Source organism: Haliaeetus albicilla, chromosome 6 (genome assembly GCF_947461875.1).
Source record: "Haliaeetus albicilla chromosome 6, bHalAlb1.1, whole genome shotgun sequence".
NCBI classification, from domain to species: domain Eukaryota; kingdom Metazoa; phylum Chordata; class Aves; order Accipitriformes; family Accipitridae; genus Haliaeetus; species Haliaeetus albicilla.
Genome location: NC_091488.1, coordinates 11,664,465 through 11,686,948, shown reverse-complemented (window position 1 = coordinate 11,686,948; position 22,484 = coordinate 11,664,465). Strand labels below are relative to the sequence as shown.

The following is a 22,484-nucleotide window of genomic DNA, read 5'->3' as shown; positions in this document are numbered from 1 at the left end:
GCCTTCTCCTGCCAGAGCACAAGGTAGTGGCCGAGGAACACGTGGCAAAGGCCAAGAGTTCAGATGTACATGCTTCAGAGTACAGATCAGAGCAAACAACGGGGTCAGGAGGAAGCGTCCCACCCTCCTCATCCTCCTAAGAAATGTACCTATTCCCCAGATCTTCAGCATTTTCCTTGAGAGCATCTGGTGGTGTTTCCTGCTGGAGACGAGATTCTGTCTTATGGATTGTGATTTTGCCTGACACAGCTGCTGCTTTCTTTGCACAGTCTCCACCACAGAGGAGAAAACCTGCCTGCAGAAGACGCAGTCCTTGCTGTTTCTTTAGTGCTGATCGACTGCACATTTTGGGTGGGAATGTCTGGATATCTGCTGACATGAGTTATGGCAGAGTGTCAGGTCATTAAGCATCCAGAAGGTTTCGACATCTTGCACCTGCCACTTGGACAGCAAACCCTGGCATTTCACATTTCCACCAGACGAAACTTTAAGCCCTTTACAGAAGCTGAATTTTCAAAGACACTAAATCCTCTAGCATGACAAAACTGACAGTATTTCTATACTCACTACAGTTTGTCTCTCTTTATTTGAAATTGCATCTACCCCCTAGCGTGACCAAAACTCTGGATGTACAAATCAATTGAAACTGAGTCACTGGGCTTGATAAAAGCAAACAGACGTCATCATAATGGGAGTGAAGCCCCACTTCAAGCCTCTACCGCCCTGCTGAGTTACAAGATTAATTAAAGGAACTTATAAAACTGTAATGAATGAAGCAACCATTACACATGTTGCTAATATTTAAAAGAAACCTGGCCGAAAAGAAAAACTAACTAGCGGACTAACGTTTACATTGTAAAATGTAAATTTACAGCGTTAACCTTCTCCAGAATGAACAAACAAATATTTTAAGCAGGCAAAAAAAAAAAAATGCACATACTTTCAATAAACACTGACATCTTCTTACACTGGGGAAATTCTTGTCATGCTTAACCCAAGTGTGACACAATGCCTTGTAATAATTATCCATTACTGAAGCTTATCTGGGCTTGCTGATAGCATGGTGTTCCTGCAGCACATAAAGAAGTGCATATTTCACCCCATTTATCTTGGACACCAAGCTTATTTAATCCACCCACCACCTTAGGTGGTCCAACTGCCTGTATACTCAGCATAAACCAAGAAATATGTGGGGGCTTTGAATGACTCATTTGGGGCTACAGTCAGTCTTTGGAGAGCTGACAAACCTATCAACTCAGATGCCTAAAGTAAGGCAGGGTGAGTATTTACTAAATATCCATCTCAGGACCTGACAGTTTGGTCCCCCACTAATAGTTTCACCAATGGGAAAACCATTGTAAGTCACTTCCCTCAAATCTTAAAAAAAATTACCCAGAAAGAAGTCAGGGTTTCTTTTAAATTTGTGAATCCATGCTGCCCCACAAGCAGATGCTCTGGTACTGCTGCAGAGTGTATCCTGTGCTGAGAATGGGGGAGAAGAAGGGTAGATGATGACAGAAGAGGACAAAGCCTCTTATTCAGGGAATCATAACACAATACCATGCCCTGCTTTCATACAACCAGGGAAAAGCAGAAGAGGTCTTGACTGAGACGACATTCATGGCTCATTAAGAGTGTGCCAGTGCTCCCAGCTGCTTTCACAGTGGTAGCACCCTACCTTGTTGGAATGGACCAATATGGGCCACAAGAGAACGTTTTACTGGCCAAACCATGCTGTGCCCTGAAGCTGTGGTGACACCACTATTCTGATCTTCAGAAATCCTCTTCAGGGCAGCTGGAAGACCACCTGAAGGGAAGCCTTTTTCTAGACCACTTTAAAACATATCAGTGACCACAAAATACTTGTGACAAAGAGCCAGGCAGATGTTGATGTTCCAGCAGCGGCTGGGCTGGATGGCCTCTCCCCATCACACCGCATAGCAAATGCACCCCACAAAGCAGAGCTCATGGGAACACAGGAGGGCAGGGGGCTTACAGTCCCCTCGCTCACGTTCCTGTTGCTCCCCCCATCTAATCCCTAGCAAAGGGAATAGCTATGCATCTTTCTGCTGATTTTCCCATCTTAATGCCCATTTGTGACCATGGGTTCAGGCTTGCCTCCACAAGCAAAACACTGGCAACTTTGGAAGTCAGTTTTAAGTGTAGTTATTGACAGAACAGACCTGATTCAAGTGATAAAGGTTTCACCTGTTTCTGCCTTTTTTGGTTTGGAGAGCATTTACACCAGGTTACATTAGAGGGCCTGTATCTTTTCTACTGCTGTGGAGAAGGGATAACTCTTCCCACTTACCCCAATTCCTTTTATTGGGAATAATAGCTTAAAAATATTACTTATCCTCAGAGCAAAAAACATTGTTATCAAAGCTCAGCAGCAGAACCTAAAGTTCTTTGGTTAGGCCTTTAGTCCTGGTCTGCAGTCCAAGAATTTAAAGATATCAGTGAATAAGTCAAACAGATGTGTGCATGGGGAGCAATGAGGAGATAGGGAACAGAATAAAGAAGATAAACAACCATGTTACACTCTTCTCACTTCCAACAGCCCCACATTTTCAAGCCACAGAATGTAATTTTCATGCTGTCTCTAGACATAAGGATAACTGCTCTTCAGGAGCTACTTTGTGTGTTAAACAAATACGACATTTACAGATTGTTTTCTCTCACTATTTATTTGCTATGTCCTGAGCTAATGACCTTAAAAATTGCTCTCTCTGATGGCATTAGAGTGAGACGATTTCCAAAAAGCATGAAATTGCAATAAACTGTCAAGTTTACACAGGTGCATTAGAGATTAAGAGATCAGCCACAGAGCCATTAAGATCTATGGCAAAATGCCCAATGGGACCAAGATCAAACCATCAGAGTGTTTTTAAAAATGTCATCATTAGTAGAGAGATGCCTTGCTTGGCAGTCCCAGGAGTTCAACATAATGCTGGATTTTAACCATACCCTTCTGCAGTACTCCTCTGAGATGGCAGCTGCTGGAATTTCCTATTCATCTCAAAATAGATGAAGCAAATATTAATTCTGCTGGAGCAAAGATCAGTGAAACATCCCCACTGAGATGTTGGTATATACTACGGAAGCCTTCAAATTCTTCCTAACCTGCAGGAAGAGGGCACGTTATAGGCACAAGAGACCCATTTGCACTCAGTGGACAGGACATATTTTTACCTACTGTGAAAAACTCTAAGGAGCCAGCTCTTGTGAAAAATCACACAGGCTATCTGTCTTCTCTGTAGCTGTCTTCTCTACAGTCACATGAGTTTCATTCTTATCCCACTAACTTTCCACATGGAAGGACTCTGGCTTGGGAAACTTCTGCTAGCTGGTGTGGCCAAGGGCAAAGACTATGTCCTGAGCTGCCTGTCTGCACAGAGAAGGTGTGGAAAGAAATCAATCAGTGTTCAAAATCTCCCACTGTTTTCCCTGATCATTTCCTGGAAGGACAGACAAGTTTCCTTTTAACTGCCTGGGAAAGAGCTCTAGAGCATCTCAGTCCAAAGAGCCATGAGATATGCTCGAGGCATACATGGGAAAGTGCAGAAACATTGGTACTGCAGGAATGTAGGCGGAGATTTGCTTAGCAGTGCATGGGGTTGACTCTGCGTACGTGATAGGTAAGGAGCAGAGCATTTGTAATGGCTTGGGAATGCCTTTCAGTGCTCATCAGAAAAAATGACATCATCAATGCTGAGGTTACATTTTGCTTCAGTTCTCTATTGGCAAACTCCCATTTCTGTCCTTTAGTACTGTTGTTTTTGCTCCGTATCGTTAAGTCTTACCCCACAAAGGAAAACAAAGAGAGAAAGAATAAAAACTAATCCAACTTTTTTTTTAAACTTTCCATATTGCTTTTCTCAAGAGAAAACCCGGGATGTTCACGGAAACCCATACCCTGTATCTTACTGTTGAGCACATACTTCTGTTAGTTCTTCAAATATTTTTCCAAGATAGAAAAGTCAAGCAGGAGGCGGGAAATGACTAGATCTGAGGGAACACATGCTTAGCAAGCTGAGTCACCCCTGAATCCAGCCAGCTGCCTGCAGACAGCTCCTCTGCTGCTCAACTGCAAATTAGTTCTGGCCTTGTGCAGAAAATCTGTTAAACAATACGTAATAGGTGCTACGTCTGTAACACTTTTTTTGTTGCTGATGTTGTCCTCATCCCCTCCCACCGTGGTCCAGGCACCTGAAGCACTGCAGTTGATAGCATTATCTGCATGATACTGAAGGTGCTTTCTGCCTGCTCATTCACACCAGTCCAAATCAGACAAGCATCAGGTCTAGTACTGCTGACAAAAGACAGCTATATCCCAGCCGCTACAGCAGTTTTCAGCCTTTTTCAATACAAAGGCCCATATGCATTTTCTAATGCTTAATGCCCAGGAGAGGAATGAGGGCAGAATGAGGAAGGTGCCTATCTTTGTGGAAAGGAGTGAAAAGGGCAAGAAATGGAAAAAGATTCGCATCATCAGACAGAGACACCTAGGAGACCTTCTGTCCTGTCCCTGTTGTTGCATCCTTGGCCTTGGCTGCTATTCTGAATTCAAGGACAGTGAGATTTTCAAAGCAAAAAAACAAAGCATCCCCTGCAGGGCAGAGGAAGGAAGGGAACCACAGCGAGCCCTTGGGAGAGGGTCAGGATAAACAGAAAGTCACGGCACCTACCTGTCTGCCTCCCTTCCTTTCTCTGCAGGTTGTGACCATGGAGCAGACAGAAGGCAGCACCCTGCCGCAGCTGGGCAGCTCCTGGTGCCATGGTTCAATTGCTCAACAGGCCAGGTAACTTTGCGCAGCATTCTGGTCACTGCTGCTGCTGTTTTCCCTTCTCAATTCTGCTCTGTCCCCTGCAGCAATCCCATGCTCATTGCTGATGCAGAGAAGCTGAAATATCAGCCTGCTTGGTTAAGACGGGATTTGCAGCCCCTCGAGGATAGCATCACTGCAGCTACCCTGCTATCAGCTTATTAGATACACCGTCCAAAGCTACCAGCAGGCTCAGCGGTATGGGGAGGTTGCTCTAAGACCTTGTGAAATGAAGGAAGGAATTTTTTGAGACCTGACAGGGAGATGAGGGCTGCAGGGGCAGCACTAACACATGCTGTGCTTGGCTGAAGGTCTGGGAGATGTGCTGATCCGCAGCCAGAATGACGCCATAGACCCAAACAGCTTCTCCAGGCTCCTGCTAGCAGCAGGAACAAAACACACGGGACATTTTCCAGTTTCCAAGACACACTCCAAGTCTTAGGTTGCCTGCTTCCTGACCCTATCTTTTACTTTCCAAGGAAGTTGAGCTCTTCAAAAATGAACAGATTCAATATTCAAAAAGCATCCTGCCCTGACCTCCCCAGGGGAGGGAAGGGAGCCAGGTCTGGCTGGGCTGCGGCATGAACCAGTGCACACACGGGTATCCTCAAAGCCTGGCCCACAAACAGCAGCACACCAGTGCCATGGGCAATGCAGCCACAGACGGTGGTTTCTGCTTCTGGGAGACAAGCTCCCCAGGGAAACAGACCTACCTCTTTGTCCTGCCCCAAAGGACAAGCTTTCGTTGGTGAGCTGCTTCTTCCTCCCCCACTCTAATTTCCTTTCTCGCTTCCTCCGTAAACAGAATCTCCTTCTTTCTACGCCACTGTGCTTAATGGTTGAATCCTTGGAAGCAAGTTTCTTTTTTCTCTTCCTCTTGGTGCCAGAATGCCCTTTGTCCTTTTGTCTTCCCTCAAAGTATCCAGAAAGGATTGCTTCATTCTCATTTAGGATCTTAGCATCTCATTTAGGATCTTAGGATCCTCATTTAGGATCTTAGCAGTCTCCCATCTAGAGGGGCAGAGGAGCACAGGGCTGGAGTACTTCTCCCTTCCATAACCTATGGTGGCGAGAGCAGGAACACCAGTTTTAGCCCTCCCTGCAATATAGGAGCTGCTCCTCTTGGCACCCACATCCCGCTTTCACAGCATGAGCCCAAGAGAGCTCACACTGCCCAAATTCAGACTGCTATGTGCAAGCTGGGCTGCAGATAGGCAGAAGCAGCATGCCCAGGGCCTTCTTTTCCACTGAGCTCTCTGTAGCCTGGCAGGAGCAACATCTCCTGAGCTGGAATGGACTTGTAGGACTTTGCAAAGATGGGTCCTCTTAGCAGCTTGCATGGGTCTCACTCATTACCCATGGGTGGATTATCAGGTCGGCAGAGAGGCCATGCCACAGCTACGCAACGAACTGAGCCGGGAGCCAGCTGGAGGCTGGGGGCACTAGCCTGGGTATCCTCAACACTTCAGGCTCGCTCTTATCCTTCCCTCTGCCACCCATTACTTGGACTACAGTACTAGCCAAGCAAGATGACAGCCCCCTTGTGTCTGCCAGATGCTTTAGATACTTATCTCAAAGACTTTTGCAACCCAAATAAAAGTGATCAGACTAAGGCAGAAAGGAGGGGGGTTACATGAAAAGAGAACCAAAGCAGAAATCTCGTTTGGAAGACTGAACCCTTCGGCATACTCCCTCTGAAATCAGGAGTGCTCCAACAGAAGCTCAGCCCCTCAGCAAATGTGGTCCATGTGGCTTACCTGGGCACACAGGAGGCTTGTGACTGCACACGGAACCGAAAGCACATCCCCTGAGTCCCAGATAAGCCCAGCAGCTACGCCCTACCTCGTCCTGGAGGGCTGCATCTCAGGTCCCAGCAGGAACCACAGAGACAATATCGCCTGGCCACCAGTGAAGCACAAGCTGTACAATCTTGTACCCAAAGAAACTGAAATGCAGTTCTAAGAAACTATAATTTAGTAGCAGAAGAGCACTTCAACGGAAATACTCAGTTTGTGTAGTAAAGTTTCATTTTTTGTGGCATTATAGCAGTGCCTTATAAACATTTTCCAGTCCTGTCCACTGTGCTCCTGTTGTGACAGCCTTATCAGTGAGAAGGTTGCCAGCAGGCCACTCCATGCTGTAGGCAGCCTATACAATAGAAACTACCTATCTCTACAGAACACTCCATTATAATTAAAAATTAATGGCAAATGCACTTTCTCCCTTTCTCCATCCTGAAAAATGGGTATCATTCTGGGGCCAAAGGCTTGTGGGATACCAAGCACTTTCCGTTAGAAGCTCAGTACATCGCTCAAAAGCTGCCTCCTCTGTGGCAGCTCCCACATCAGTTTCACTGTGCTCTCATGCTTGTAATCTGCCCTTGAAGCTTCCCCTCTCCCCAGGCCACTTACAGCAGCACTATTGTTTTTAGCAGTTCAGCTTTTCAGCTGACTTTAAGATCCCCAGAGGCAGTCTCTTTTTTTCTGACTCTGTTCCAGGTTGCCATTGGTGCTCATGAAATGACTCCTGCACCTTTTGGTCCCTTGCCATTTACAGCCAAGAGGGTACCTCCTTTCCCTTGGCCTCCTTACCCGAGATCTGTCTGCTGCTAGATTAGCTGCCTGGGCACTGCAGACACTGGCTATGTCTGACAAGTAATCTCTGAAGGTTTCCGGGGCAGTATTACACACTGTCAGCATTGTTAAAGCTGAATAGCCTCGGCGAGGGATCAGGGCTGCACAGGACATCATTGCTAGAGAGGCTTCCTGAAGGGGCTTCCTTACTGGAATGAGGGTGACTCACTCCTACTCAGCTGCTCTTGTTGCAGAGAGATTAAGCTGCTGCTGCAACAGGGTAGTAATGATGTTCATGAAAATCACTCTGCAGGAATAAACAGTTACTGGAATAAAAAAAGAAGAGAAAGGCTGTGTTTAGGAAGAAGAGCAATCTCTATCATAGCTTCTTGCTGCTGAAAGATTTCTGAGTGCATGGAAAGCTCCGTGCTTCTTTGTGTCAGGCACAGGATGAAGAATTCACTGCATTTTCCAAAATGCAGCTGCACCCAGCTAAGCTGTGAAATGCAAAAAACAGTCATGAGAGCACGTGTATTACGTGCACGCTGAGGATCTTGCAAGCACTACGGCAAGCCTACACATGCAAAGCAGAGGTAACCACCTGCCCATCTGCCACACGGGTGTTGTGACTATGGGCCCATTACACATTACAGATCTCCCAGAAGTCCCATTTTCCCTGTGAGCAGCTCTGCCCACACGCCTCCAGTGCCAGCAAGGTCTGCCGGGGCGGGCTGGGGAGCTGCCAGGGTCTGGCTGGAGTCTTTGCTTGCCAGCACTCAGGGTTACAGTGTCTGTCTGCTTCTCAGGACGGCCACCCCGTCCTGTCCTTCACCTCAGGTTCGTTCCTCAGAAAAGGCATCCTGCATAACGCTAGTGCCGCTTTCTGGCACAGGCAAGGCCCTGGTCCTTTCAGCCACCCGCCCAAAGTAAGGCAGCTCAGGAAACTCATTCAGGATTGCATGCGCCAGTGCCCCCCACCCGGGTGGAAAAAAGCCTGCCCCACCGCTGGGAAAAGAGCCGGGAGCATCGCTCAAATCCTGGGCATGTCCGCCACCGCCCCGCTCAGCTGGTCCACCCTGCCCTGCCTGTCGCCTCCTCGGAGACTTCGCTCCCTCTTATCGGGGGTGCCTGGCCCACTTTCAAGCAGCAGGGTCCAGCCACAGCCTGGTATGGTGTCAGGAGTGCCCGGCTGCTGACTGCAGGCTTCCTGGGGCTCTGCTGGGCTGACTAAGGCTTGTCTTAGCCCTCTTTCATGGCCATTCATGCTGTGGAGGCAAAAGCCACCTCGGCTTGAAAAGCTTCAGACAGCTCGCCCGCACACAAAGTGGTCCTTTTGCAGGAAAACCTGCCTGATGTTTTCTCACAGTGCCATCAACAAGTGGCATGGAGGAGCTGCCCTCAGTGCACCAAAGCCAGCTGACACCCGCTCAGCACGGGCCCGGGGTACTGTCAGCCATGTTTAAAAGTGGCTGAGAAGGCAGACGGAGATGGAGCGAGGCCCAGCGGGTCTGCGGAGCCATGCATGCCAGCTCCTCATCGCCATGCCGCAGCTCCTTCCCGGCCTGCTGCGGGGCTGAGGCGGCAGCTCAGCTCTGCTCCTCACCAGCAGGTTGGCTGTATGGAAACCTCCCTTTCAGCAGAAGCTGCCTTCCACCCACCTACCCACCCAAAATGAGCCTCTGCACCCCTCATGCCAGGCCAGTGAAGCCCCACTGGGAGCTGTGCAGCCCTGTCGGCAGGAACAGCATTGCCTCATGGGGCCCCAGGGCTCCCTGCCCTCAGCACCCCAGTGCTCTGCTCCTTGTTTAGACCAGCCTGAAGACCTGTCTGCCATGTTTCTCCTTCCCTGCCATCACCTCATAGATCTTCCACCTCTAATTAAATGTTCTGGCACACGCCTAGGAGTGCTGACACAGATCCAGACTCCCATCGCAGTGACTTGGAAGACTTTTTACCCTAGCAGGAGGCCCTGACACTCCTTAGGGTTTGAATGCCCACCACCCTCTTCCCCATGCCAGCAGCTCCCCACAGGTTGAGAAAATGGCAGAAGCCCTCCCGAAGACCTGTCCTTGTGCTGCACCAAAGGCCTCAGTGAGCCCTACGACAGCTGTAAAAATGCCAGGAACCACAGCAGCAATTCCTCTGGTAAAGCTGCAGTACACTGGCAAGCGGCGAGGGGCATTGATCAGCTTTCACACATGTCATGGCTAAGCCAAAGTGCCCTTGAAATTGATTCTGGACACCACAGATCCTGCTCAGGAGGAAGGGGCACAGACCCAAGAACTGGGCTTTTTTTCCGATGTTCTCCATTTTCTGTTGTGCTAATACAGGATGACTGCTGCACTCTATTTGACCTCAGCGGCTATACAGCTACAGAAGAAAGGAGGCATTTATCTCTTTGCAGAGAGCTTCAAACAGCTCACTTGCTTTCCTAACACCCAACCCATTCTCCTGTCTCAGTTCAAAGCAAGACCCGGGTGGCATGAAAGCCACTTTTGCAGCTCAGTCGGACCTGACCTTCCCCATCCACCTGGCAGAACCACCCAGGTTGCACGGTATCTTGCCCTTCCCCAGCCCTTGCTGAGGCCCACACCAACCTTGCCCTCAGTGATTGCTGCCTCTCACGACTGCAGCACAGAAAATGAAAAACGCACGCATTCAAAAAGACTGAGCACCTGGCATTAGAAGTGCTTTAACTGCAATCGCGCCCACAGTAAAAATTATAGTCCTATAAATTACATGTGAAACTGTAATTTGGTCAAAGTCTTTTTAAGGTTTCCGACCAAGCAAGTTATAGGTTGTAAAGGTCATCATAAAGCATTGGAGAATTTAAAATCTGTATGACCTCAAGAGTTTTCTAATGACTTTTATCAGCTGTAACTTGTAACTCACATATATGAGAAGCAACTAGCAGTTGCAAAAGTTCCTGCATACAAATCAGAAAATTACCTACAGAATAACACAGATACGGCCAGATGCAGCTGCAAATGAGATGCTATGAAGGGAAGGGGAGGCCATGCTTTGCATATCCCTTAACTTGTAGCATATGCATTGGGCAGGGATAACAGAGGAAACAGAAGTTCCTTATTCCCCAGTAAAACTCCTTTCTCCTCACCTCCAGCACCCTTGCAGGACTGGAAACAGTAGAGGAGATGAATCACGCAACATTCCCAAGACTTGTAAAATCTTGCCAATTCTGAAGTCCAATTTGTGCTAATCAGTGCATATCACAAGTGCAAATGTTAACCCAAAGGAGCAGCTAAATGACCGGTGCAACCAGCTGAAATTGAATCATCTGAAAGATCACTCGTGGCTGTGTGACCAAATCGCCACCCTCTCCTATTCTTCCTCCTACTTATTTCCCCTCTCTTAAACAACCGTAACAGGAGGATGTGTCTTGAACTCTAGTTCACCACCTTTGTCATGAGCTCCTGGGAGCTCGCCAGCGTCGGCATGGGACCAAACACCAGCTTCCCTCAGGAACTGGGCAGGTGGTTGCCATTCTCATCTAAGATCTCACAGTCCTCTTCAGAGATGCCAGGCCACCCATGCTGCCATGCCTGCCACTCAGCACGAGGCACAGAGCCAGCGGGGAAGGACTGCTTTCAGACTGGGCCTTGCTTTCTTCTACTGAGCTTTTCCAGTTTCTTTTCAGCCAGCTCATAGTCCAGGCCAAACATCAGCCTAAGATACCACAGGAAGAACTGGTGGGGCAGTACATTACATAGATAAATTTCTTAAGTTACAGGAAACACGTTTAGTGGATCCTCATTTATTTTTCCTTTGCATCTAATTGATCATCAACATCAAATATGAAAAGCCAGTATTTCCCAGGAGCGTCAGCAAACGGACGTCATTTCAGCAGCTCTGTACGCAGTATATAAAACCGAAAGGAGTAAAGTTCAATTTTAATCGTGCAGCTGATACTGTGAAGTAAACAGGCGCTTTCTTCTAAGGATTTTTAGAACAGATTTTTCATCTTTTGAGGCGGCTTAGTATGAGTCAAATTTTGCTTTCAGTTACATCAGTATAAATCTGGAGTAATTCTGATAATCTCAAAGCAACACCAAACTCACATTTACTTCTTCACTGAAACTCTGAGATTGTGCAACAGAGGAAATGGCAACGATCGAGTAACTGCAGACTTTGAATAGGGCTAGTGAAACCAGTGCTTTGACTGTGTGAACCGCCCTTTCTCCTGCAAGCTAGTAATGCAATTAATCAATTACTACACAGAAGAATCCCAAACTTTTCAACAGTATCCAGGAAAAGCAACATTCTAAAGCTGGTGTTTTCCAAAGCATATGAGAACTCTTGATTTTAAACCACTAAAACTTCCTAATGGCCTACAGTTTCAGACGGAAGCAAAACTTCACAGCAAGGTAAAACCAGAGATTTATAATGCGTATGTTATGCAGCAGCAGCAGCACCTTATAGTGTTATATTGTGTTCTGTATATCACCCCTTGTTCCCCTTTGTAAATAAAGCTTTGACATGCTCTTAAGTTTTTGGAGCACCGCCTGTTATTTAGAGACTTTCTTTTATTCATAAACTGTCAAAAAAGGGAGAGGGAGACTCAAAGGAGATCCAGAGTTACTTAACAGCCTAATTTCTGGCACTAGCCACATGAAGACAAATTAAGACTAAACGCTCTTCTCCTGCAAACAGGGATTTCTCAAGCTTATCAACAAACAAAATTATAAAACACTGTCTGCAAATAGTAGGGTAATCTGAAAACTTGCTCTGTATCTATTATTGCAAAATAGACACCAAAAGGTAGGATCCACATCTCACCTAATTTTAGCCATCTAAACTAAACAGTTGGCACCTTGTCTTGGCAAGTCACTGGAGCTTTCTCTACAGCCAATGGCATGAGAATCCCACCAATTTTAGCATGGAGAAAGAAACAATAAAGAAGGCATTGATGCCACTGATTGGAGAGCACAGATCATTAGTTTATCACAGACGCCAAGGTCTGGGAGAATCCCACCACGTATGCATGGGGTATAGCAGACACCTCTATGGAAAGCTGCAGGCTTCATTCCCACAGCAAAAAGGTTCAACTAATTGCAACACAGCCCTAGCCCTGTAGAGGAGCAGGAGAAGGGGGCTGGTCCTTGGCTTTATCAAATGGGGAAGTGGGGAATAAAAGAACCTGAAAAACAGTAAAAAGATGTAACAGCTCATAAGGTCATCTGCAACTAGTAATGTCCAACTTATTTTACTAAAATATTTCAGTATGAGAAACTTTAATGAAATTTCAAACATTCTGAAACGTTAAGGGGTCAGGCTTATCCCTGGCTTCTATCCACTTGCCTTACTTCAGCACAATTTGACTCCAGTGACCCCCCTTTTTTTTTTTCAAACCAAAAAGTATTATGAACTTGCTTCCCTGTGATAACAAGTTCCCCTCAAATGTTGTCTTTTTCTTTTCCATAAACCCAAATAAAGAATTAAAACTATAGCATTAATTGGAAACACCTAGACAAAGTAAATTTAGGGAAGATATAAAGACTTGCCTAGAGACCTGTTTGTCACAGGTTCTCTCTGATGCTTCTGGTATTTTTGCTGTCTGGTATTTTTGAAGGTACACTGTGTTTCACAGATGGGGTGACTTTTTCTTATTTATCAATCTCACATAATGAAACACTTAGTACAGAAAAAATACTTTCTCAAGGTCAGTGGATCATTATGGCTTGATTCTGCAGAAACAGTCCTGGTGAGCTACGCCTGAAAATAAAGTCATCTGGGAGACATTCAAAGAGTTATCATCAGATCTGAACAGCTTGCTGGGGAAAAACTGTAGTGTCTCAAACCACCTATTTTAGCATGGCTTTTAAGTGCTGACCGTGCCAGTGGACACACAATTAAACTGAGCAGTCCTGAGTGTTTTGTTTCCTGATTTCACGTAGAAATGAGGTGCAATTGCATCTCCAGTCCCTCTCATAACACTGAATCTGTCAGTCAGCTCCCAGTGAACCTGACAGAGGGGAAGACTTCTCAAAGATAATTAAGCTCCCTCAAGCTCCATGACCAGCCAGGGTAACAGCAGCAAAGACCGAAATTAAAAACTTCACGAGGGCAAAGCTGACAGAGCAGCGCACACCCTGCTTGGCAGCAGCTAACCAGCCCATTGCCACAGCCCACGAACCTGGCCATGAGCATTTGTGTCACCCTCAGCTCATGCACTCCATGCTGCCCCTTGGGTGGACTTGGTTTCAGGGGGAAGGGCTGGGAAGGACGGGAAAATTTTCAAGAAATATCTCTAATCCACAGGACATGAGGCTTCACCAGCTCTTCTGCTCACAGAACTACTTTCTTCTTTTTCTGTTATTTACTGGCTTCCTAAGGTTTGATGAAAGACCTTCCTGAGCAGATCCCCATTAATGGAAGGTAGATGCCCTTTAGTGTTTCTTAAAATTGAACACTTTCATGAGTTGATATTCCAGAAAATTACTGATTATCATTTTGAGCACTTTAGGATTAAACTCTAGGAGGTTTAACTAGGATAGCAAGATAAGAAAACAAATCCAAAGAAAGCATACTTTAAAGAAGATTTAAAGCCTTCCAAAAATCTGCACTTCATAAGTTCAATGTAGTGTTGAATCAGACACAGCAGAACCCCATGCAACCCTTTCATCTATGCAAGATCTGTATCTTAATCTTTATTTTAGACAGTCCCAAATCAGACTGCTACCATTTGCAGCATTTGAGCCAATTATTTCAAGTAATTTTAAGCTGATTTATAACATTTCTAGCTGAATATTCATCATTCTGCAAACAGACTAATGGGAGGTCACCTACACCTTAACTTCACATTTTACAATAGTCTTCCTCTAAAACTGTCTGCCAATCACAACATTTAAACCCCATGAAGTTTACTTCGTGTTTTCTAAACATTTGGATTAGAAGTCCACACTGTTAATACATTGGGTTCACAGCTGAGGTACCATAACTTTGGTATGGGAAAAGTTGCTACCACAGCATTGCATTTCTCATTTGCTATTCCCTTGAATAGCATCACCTAACTGGCTGGGTTTCTGTCATCACAGAAATGGATGCTGTTTTTTTCTAAAAAAATGTGTAAATTCTAGCAATACAAAGCACACAAATGTTTGTATGTACCACCGAGGTAAGCAAGCTGTACACAGAAGCTCTAACAAACACCACAGTTGTGAGGGAAGGCAATGCTGCTCATGACAGAGCAGCAGTTCATTTTAGGCTCTTCAGTGCACAGCGAGGTACCACGGACAACAGTAATTCATTTCCTTTTTTCAGGGCTTTTGAAAAAACAATGGGTCAGTCTCTAGTATGCCTGGCAGCCACAGATGGGGTCGACTTGCAGTTCGAGTGAATCTGAATGCGAATTTTGAAAGCAGAATCCATTACATGCTACAGAATTTAAGTTTTCTTTTATTAGAATAGAAAAAGAGAGGTGAGAAACAGCAACAATAAAACTGGAACTCGGGATGAATTCTGACACAGAAGAGTTAGGAAAAGCAACAAAGTTTTCCTCACAGTACGATAATTCTTAAGGATGGACCAAAAGGATTATTTACTACTGCAATAAACTATATATTATCAATGAATGAGATGACTACTTTACTCGCTCTATATACGGCAAATAGACAACATAACCTGGATCATTTTGGAAACCCATTATCAACAAAATCCTACTCAAAGAAATTAAGTCTGCTGCATCTCTACCAGATCACCTAAGATTATATTTAGGCAACTAAAACCCAACACATTTTCCCACATATTATTTTAGTTGGGTTACCTAATTCCTGAAAAAGATTTTGTCAGAGGAACTTAGGCAGAGTTTTTTCAATCAAGCCCAACTCCAGCAACTCTCACAGCATAAAAATATAGGAAAGACGTAAGCAGTTGGTGTCATAGAGCTCTTCTATGCTTCAAACTCAAGTATTTTAAGATCGTCAAGTAGTTCTTTTGCAAGTGCTTGCAGTTCTGCATTGCGGCTCTTTGACAGCGCAATGATACGCTGAAATGGCAAAGTATCACGCATCTCAGAGGCTGACTTGGCTAATACTTCTGGCTCTAGAATCACAGACTGGAGGAGCCGCAGAGCATGAAGACAAACTTCGGTATCCGGGTCTAAAAGCGGGGGAGGAAAAAATCCAGTGCTTATTAGAAGCGAGTCCAAAAAAGTAGCATTAAAGCTCTACAGTGCCACTCCTCATAACCCACCAGGCAGACAGGGAAAAACTGAAGTTTCATAATTCACAGCTGCCATTTGGTGCTGGCTGGCTGGCTGGTTCTAGAAGGAACCTGAAAACAACATCTTCGCCCTCCTCGGCAGCTCGTGCTCAGCAGTGTTTGGGAGGGAGAGATAACCAGGGACCTTTCTCTTGTTTTTCAAATGTTGAAAATGCTACAGATCAGGGAATTTATTAACTTGAATTTATGCAGTCAGCAGCCAAGATATACTGTTGGATGCAATCCAATTTAAGAGCAGAACAAGCTATATCCCATGACTATTCAGACTTAAAAACCAAACAGACCAACTGATCAAGTCTGCAGTAGATTACCAGGCTTTTCTTTTATTTCTTTTTATACAAGCCTTCAGATTTCTTCAAAGCTCAATAAAATATTAATCTTTATAAAACTTCCTGGTAACCATGTATCAACCTTCCAAGTGAATTCAGTCTACACAAAATTGAAATGGGTACTGAAGCTAAGCACTACTGCTTAGGAATGCATCAGAAAAATGTAGCAAAGACCTTTGACTGACTTAAGGTAGGAAGACATATAATAACTCTACTGTTAAGAACACAGGATGCATTTTTAATTACTGAAACATTAGGATCATTATATTTTAATCATTCACAACAGTCCATCTGCACTTAATTGTTTATAGCTTTATCAAAAGCATGTGGTAGAAAGCCCCATTTTTGCACTTCTCTTCTGCATATTCCAAGTGAAAACATATAATATATTTTTATGGCTGAAGTAGTTATTTGTTCCACATGCCATGCATTTTTTATGTGTTTGTCATTAGCATACCTAGTCTTCAGCAAGCTTTTGATAAAGCGTTGTGCAGAAATGTTGAGAAAAATTAATTCAGATCACTTTGCACACAAAATCACCACAGAGACCCAAATCTCACTGAAGGAGCATAAATGCAGTGCAGCAGTAAACCATACTGTACTGAGTTTGAAGGAAGCATTTGGTGGGCTGAGGCGAGTTCTTTCCTTTCCTGGCTTACTTAATACCTAACACTGGTGACCTGAAAAAGGACTAAGGAGAATTATTCATTAAAGCGTAAGGGGAAATGTTGAAAGCACCCAGGGGAGAAAACGGAATGTGATGGGCAGTGAAGACGACTATGGCTTTAAGCATGAAATTGACTGTCGAGATGGGAATTTTTAAACAATTCCCACTAGCACGTGGCTGAAGTACAGATGTCAAACAGAAGACTGTGACATCTGATCTACACCCACAAGCCAGGCACTATCTCTCTCTTTCTCCATTTTCCATCATAAATGAGATATGTATGTCTTTTCTACCAAACCTCCTTCCTTATTTAAAGAGTAAACCTCTTCAGAAAGGAATTCTACTTTCCCCTGGGTAGCTAGGAGAGTGGGGTACAATCTGAGGACACGGGAATTGTCCAAAACCAAACAATAACATGCATTTTCTGATTTTCTGTGCAACAAGAATCTTGGCTATTGGGCATACTGGACAACTTTAGACATTCAAATCAGCATTTTAAAAAAAAAGACAATGGTTAGTGCTCCACACCCTGCAGAAGTGGCCATACCCATAGCACAGCCACCCCTGTTGCTGCCACCTGGGTTGAAGGCTCTAAGGAGTATCTTTCAATCATCATCTCCAGCAATACCTGCAGGTGCAATTTCTGAGTGATGAGCAGTCATAACTCATGGAAAAATGCTACAACTCAGCCTCACGGACAGCAAGACTTTATGTCCAATTTCTTGGACAGCAACACTTCAGTGAATCCTTTTGAAAAAACTTGGGTGCAAGTTTTGGTTTTCAGATTTATTTTGACCTATTCAAAATATGACTAAAAGCCTTGAATTTGTCCTCCCATTCCTTCTATTTTTGTCTTCATGCCTGCCAGAGTTGGTTTTTTAATTCCTATTTTTTTTGTCAGACATAATGTTCAAACTCCGCACATATCACCTGCCCCCTTTCTCTGTACTTAGTATTATTCTACATTTATTCACCAGAAATAGCAGCAACAAACCATAGCCCAAATAGGTAAAAAGAAAGAAGCTTTTGGGAATGAAGTCTATGTAGTTCATTACAATCTTCCTCCGTGTGACATTATTCCTCCATGAAATAAAGCCGTTAATACTTTTAATGGCTTGCAGTACTGCTGGGAAGCTTCATGTATGTAAGATGTTTTAAATCCCTGGATGAAAACTCCTTTGTTATTAATACCATTACAGGCATCTATGTTACTGTTATCTGCAAGTGTTTAAAGGCTGTAGAAAGTAAAGAATTATCAGGGAAGAAGCGTTAGCAGGGGAGCTAACAAAATTAGGATCTGTAGGAGATCAGGAAATTATTTCCAGCTTGATGAGCAAGAACATTTTCCAGTAAGAGCAAAGAGGTTCTAGGAAGTATCTCCAGCATCAGCCAGGGAAGCTCAACGGCTTGAGTCACTCAAATGAAGAACAGATTAGGCACTCGGGCATACAGCAAAGGAGGAAATGATCCTGCACCAGAAGATGACTTAATACGCATTTAACCTCTGATTGCCATTGTTTTGCATGTATTCAGAGACACTTTGAGTTAAATAAATACATATGCCTTAAAATATACTTCCTTAGGATTACATGTGGTTTTGATAATACTACTTATTACGGATAATCATGTTTTCGAAGAGGATTAAAAAAAAAACCCAACCCTAGGAGTCTTTCTCTTGTCTCTCCAATATCATTAGGGATTTTTTCTAAAAACCCTGTCTAAAGAATATTAGAAGAAATGTAAGGAATCTTCATTATTCAGCATTCTATTTATTTCAATACCTTTCAGATTTAGTCATTTCTACACTAGCTGAGTAACATTTTGTTTGTACAAGATCAAAAAAATCATTTAGCTGTAATCAAATCACTGCATCATATCCTCCCAACAACTAGTACACACATCTCTTCAACTAAAATTTCAAAACTACTACCATTATTTCTGGGGAATAGGGGAAGAAATCAAGCTGCTTGCCTCAGTCAGGGATGACAAGCGTAGCATAAGCCTACCACCATCATAAAATGCTGATGCAATTTTAACAAGGTGTTGAAACTGCTGGAGTTCGCTGACGTTCTGCTAGCTGCCAGCACTACCGTTTGATGTCACTGGCTTTCAGTCACTGACAAAAGCAACTGATAACGTGGACAGATTTTAGTCACATCTGTCATTAGCACCATGCTCTCAGATGAACTGTTCCCCACAGCAGGGTTTAAGTAATTGCATTACATCAATGCTAAACAGCTTATCCACAATTGGCTCTGAGTTGTGTGAACTCAATTTACACGTGCCCATACCATTCCCTGGCCACCTGAATGCAAGATTTATTACCAGCAAGCTGTTTACAGCTATGTCTATGTACAAGAGCAGTATTTCAAAAGCTTCCCACCACTGTCGTAAATGTCATTCAATTCAATTACTGTCTGATTCTAGCATGAAGGGGCAACCCACCACTCCCCCTTTCCTTTTTATGAACCTGTCAGACTACCTGTGATCACAGCATGTCCAACAGAGAGAGCTAGGGCACAGCTTGCCCCATGTAAGATCTCTTTGCATATCCAATGCTGGCAGAGCTGAGCCAGTATCTACAGCAGCAGAGTTTTCTGGACATTTTCATAATGCTGATAGGTCTGAGGAGACAAGAAGTGTCACAATAAAGACACCATGTGGGGAAGGAGCAGGGAGAACACCATGGCAGAAAAAAGACTGAGCTTTGCTGCTGCAATTCCTATGGATGCAAACACCCATTCTCTCTGCAACATACTTGCCCCAGCTCCCGCAGAACAGCTCAGTGTGCTTCAGCCTCCTTCCCAGCCAGGTGACTGCTCTCACTGTCAGACACGGAGTTCAGCTAACCAGAATTCCCCACTTTCCTACAGACACATGCTTGCCACTCTTGTATGAGGGAAATCCTTGAGAAAGACTCCCAGGGTCCAGATCGAAGCAGCAATTCGGTCCCAATTTGCCTGACTGCTATTTAGGGGCTGCAAGTGAAAAGAAGCTTGCACAGACATCACTCTGCAGCTGGCAGATTGGTGAGCTGTTAGATACGTTGTCCAGCTCCCTTCAGTCCTAGCTTGGGCTTCTGAGGATTCCCACAGTAGCTACTGAATGAGAGTAACAACAAACCAATGCTTTAGTGATAGATGCATTTACCAGAGTTAAGGTTTCTTACATATATTCACAAAAGAAGAAATACTGTGCTCCTCAGGAGAACATCAGTTTGCAGGAGTCTGCTGTTAGGCAGGGTGAGGACCTAGTCAAGAAACTCCTGCTCAGATGGCAAGGACAGCCACACTGCACCCAGCTGGAGCTCCATCTATGCAAGTATCATTTGCAGCAGCTGCTTAGAGAAGAGTATGGAAAAGGGCAAGCATTCAGTAAGACTTCCCCGGCCACTCTTCCAGCCTCTCAGCTAACTGTGGTTCAGGGACTTTCTGCGTCAGAGCTGACATCTTTGCATTTAAGAAAATGGACATGGTCTTACAGGGCAAGAAGGGCAATCCTCTTTTTAAGACTAGTTTCATAGTCTGACGAGTATGAAACCGTTGTGCACTTGAAAGTCTGCTAACTGAGGTTTTGATTTATGAACCAAAGTTTCTTTTAATACAGTCATCATTTTATAAATAGGGGGGTTCTGTTTGTCCAGATGTCTTTTAAATAACATGCTGCCATGCAAATAACCTGAATTTTCAAAAACTCTCACAGCCTTAACCAATTCAAACAGAAAAGCAAGACATTAAAAACCTTCAGGGTTAGTCATGAAAAGCAAATATTGAAGGTTGCAGGCAGCATTAGCAAAATGAGAATGTGCTTCATACAGGCATTTATAATAGAGACTGTCATTTGCAAAGAATTTGGATAAACAAGGTTAGATTTCCGTGTGGAACTGTGGTGGAGGAAACTGAAGGGCAAGATCTAAAATTAGTCATACTTCTCTTGTTGTCTTTCCTTTAATGAAGTACCTGGAGCAATTTCCCAGCTATAGATGAGAAATGTCACTGACAGTCTCTCTGAATTCCACACTTTCTCATGTATCCAAGGAGAGCAATTTTTTTAACTGCATTCAAAGGAAAGAGAAGTGGGGAAAACCAAAATAAAGACACAGGATAGTTAAAAAAAACCAACCAACCACAGAGAAGAGCCTAGACCCATTTTCTCCAGCACACATTTGTTGGTAGATGCTCTGTATGATCAGAAATGAAAAACATAAATCTAGTCTTTATTATTAATACCTGAGCTGACTGCATCTTCTTCTTCTTCAAAAGATCCTTGGCAGAGGAAAGTCCCAGTCTGCCTCTTTGGGAATTACAGAATGAAAGTCTTATTGCATCTATAGATGTAAAGAACCAGAAAAAATATTGACAAATCTCAGGCGGATGTCTACCCAAATTATATAACTTCTTTTTTTATTGCTGAGGACAGGGCTTCTTTAAATCTGAAAGTTATGCAAAACCTGTAGCCAAGACATCAACAAAGGGACAGCAGCTGATGGGGAAAAGGAAAGCTGCCTATTTTCTCCAGGATGGGAACAGCTGCTCTGCAAACAAATGGTGCTCCACAAGACGACAACTCTACTGATCCCACAAGCTGCTCCACAGCCAGAAATCTGAGTCATCATTCTCATGTTTTATGCTGGCACCAGGCTGGGAAGGCATAGGTAGGCACAGACAATACCTACACAAGAATACAACAGCTACATAAGCTATCAGAGTATCTTCAGTGATCAGTGCTGCTTATTAAAGGGTGCTCATCTTTTAGACAGTGTTTAAAAAGGTGGAAAAAAAAGAAAAAATAGCCCACCTCATAAAGTGCTAAAACTACAGAGATCTGCATTACCTTCAAAAAGTGTGTCAAACATTTGGTTTTCTCCTATTATCAGTATAGCCTCCAGCAGAAAGAGCTATTAAGAATTCTTGTTAGCAAGTGTAAAGTGATACCAGCTCATCTAAATTTTCTAAAGACAGTAGAACAGATGAACCCAGTTTGCTCTTAACATTCCTGCTCTACTAGAAATCTTTATAAGATTTTTCCTCCTTTCTCTTACCATCCATGTATTCAATATCAAGGTGTATATCTGTCTTGCCAAAAAGCCTGCTAGACAACCTGAATCAAATCCCTCTTTGCTTCAGATACAACAAAGGGGAATAAAGAAAATCAAGTTAATTATTTGCTCTCCTCACTTAAGGGGAAGGACATCCCTCAGTGGACAAGAAGACTGGGCAGAGACTGAGAATTCAGAGAAGGAATTTGAGGGATTTATCAGCTGCGTACAAAACAGTGGGAGAAAAATGGCCTTGATGTACAGGCTGAGGTCACAGACACTTGTAGATTGACAATGGAAAAGCAAACAGGATGATTCTGTGAAAATAAAAAAAATAAATAATAAAAAAATAAGTCAGAGGATGATTTCTGGGGCCTCTCTTAGTGGGAATGCTGATAAAAGCTTACAGAATTGTGGAAAGCTGAATCATCTCATAAGCCTTAATCAAAACACTGTTTGAAAAAGCTTCCTGGAGGAAGACAGCATATACAGGATACCCTGCCAGCAGAGTGTAGTGCTCTACTCTCTTGTATGGAAAAAACTGTAAGACCTTATGCTGTAGCAGCTCCAGGTGTTTATAAACTGAATCATGGCTAGCAGAAGCTGAAGATGCTGGCCACAGAAACAAGAGAGGAGCAAAAGTGGGAGGAAGCTACTGAGTTTTGCAAGTTGAAACATTTAGAAAAAGTTTAAATGTACAGAAAACTACAGCAATCTCATACAAAATGATGGGAACAAGACAGGGTCTTGGATCTTACTTCTCATCTGATACACAAACTAGTCAGCCATCCCCCTTGACAGTAAGCAGACTTC

The 22,484-nt window shown here is 44.0% G+C and overlaps 1 protein-coding gene across 4 annotated transcripts in view; it reads right to left on the bottom strand.

The window, feature by feature from the left end:
• Positions 1–14,792: 14,792 nt before the first annotated feature.
• HSF2BP (heat shock transcription factor 2 binding protein) overlaps positions 14,793–22,484 on the bottom strand; it is a 33,235-nt gene continuing 25,543 nt past the window's right edge. For all 4 annotated transcript variants that reach the window (XM_069785026.1, XM_069785023.1, XM_069785025.1 and 1 more), the window contains one exon: positions 14,793–15,514. In XM_069785026.1, coding sequence (XP_069641127.1) covers positions 15,306–15,514 — 209 coding nt within the window. In that variant the 3' untranslated portion in view covers positions 14,793–15,305. The remainder of the gene's footprint in view (positions 15,515–22,484) is intronic.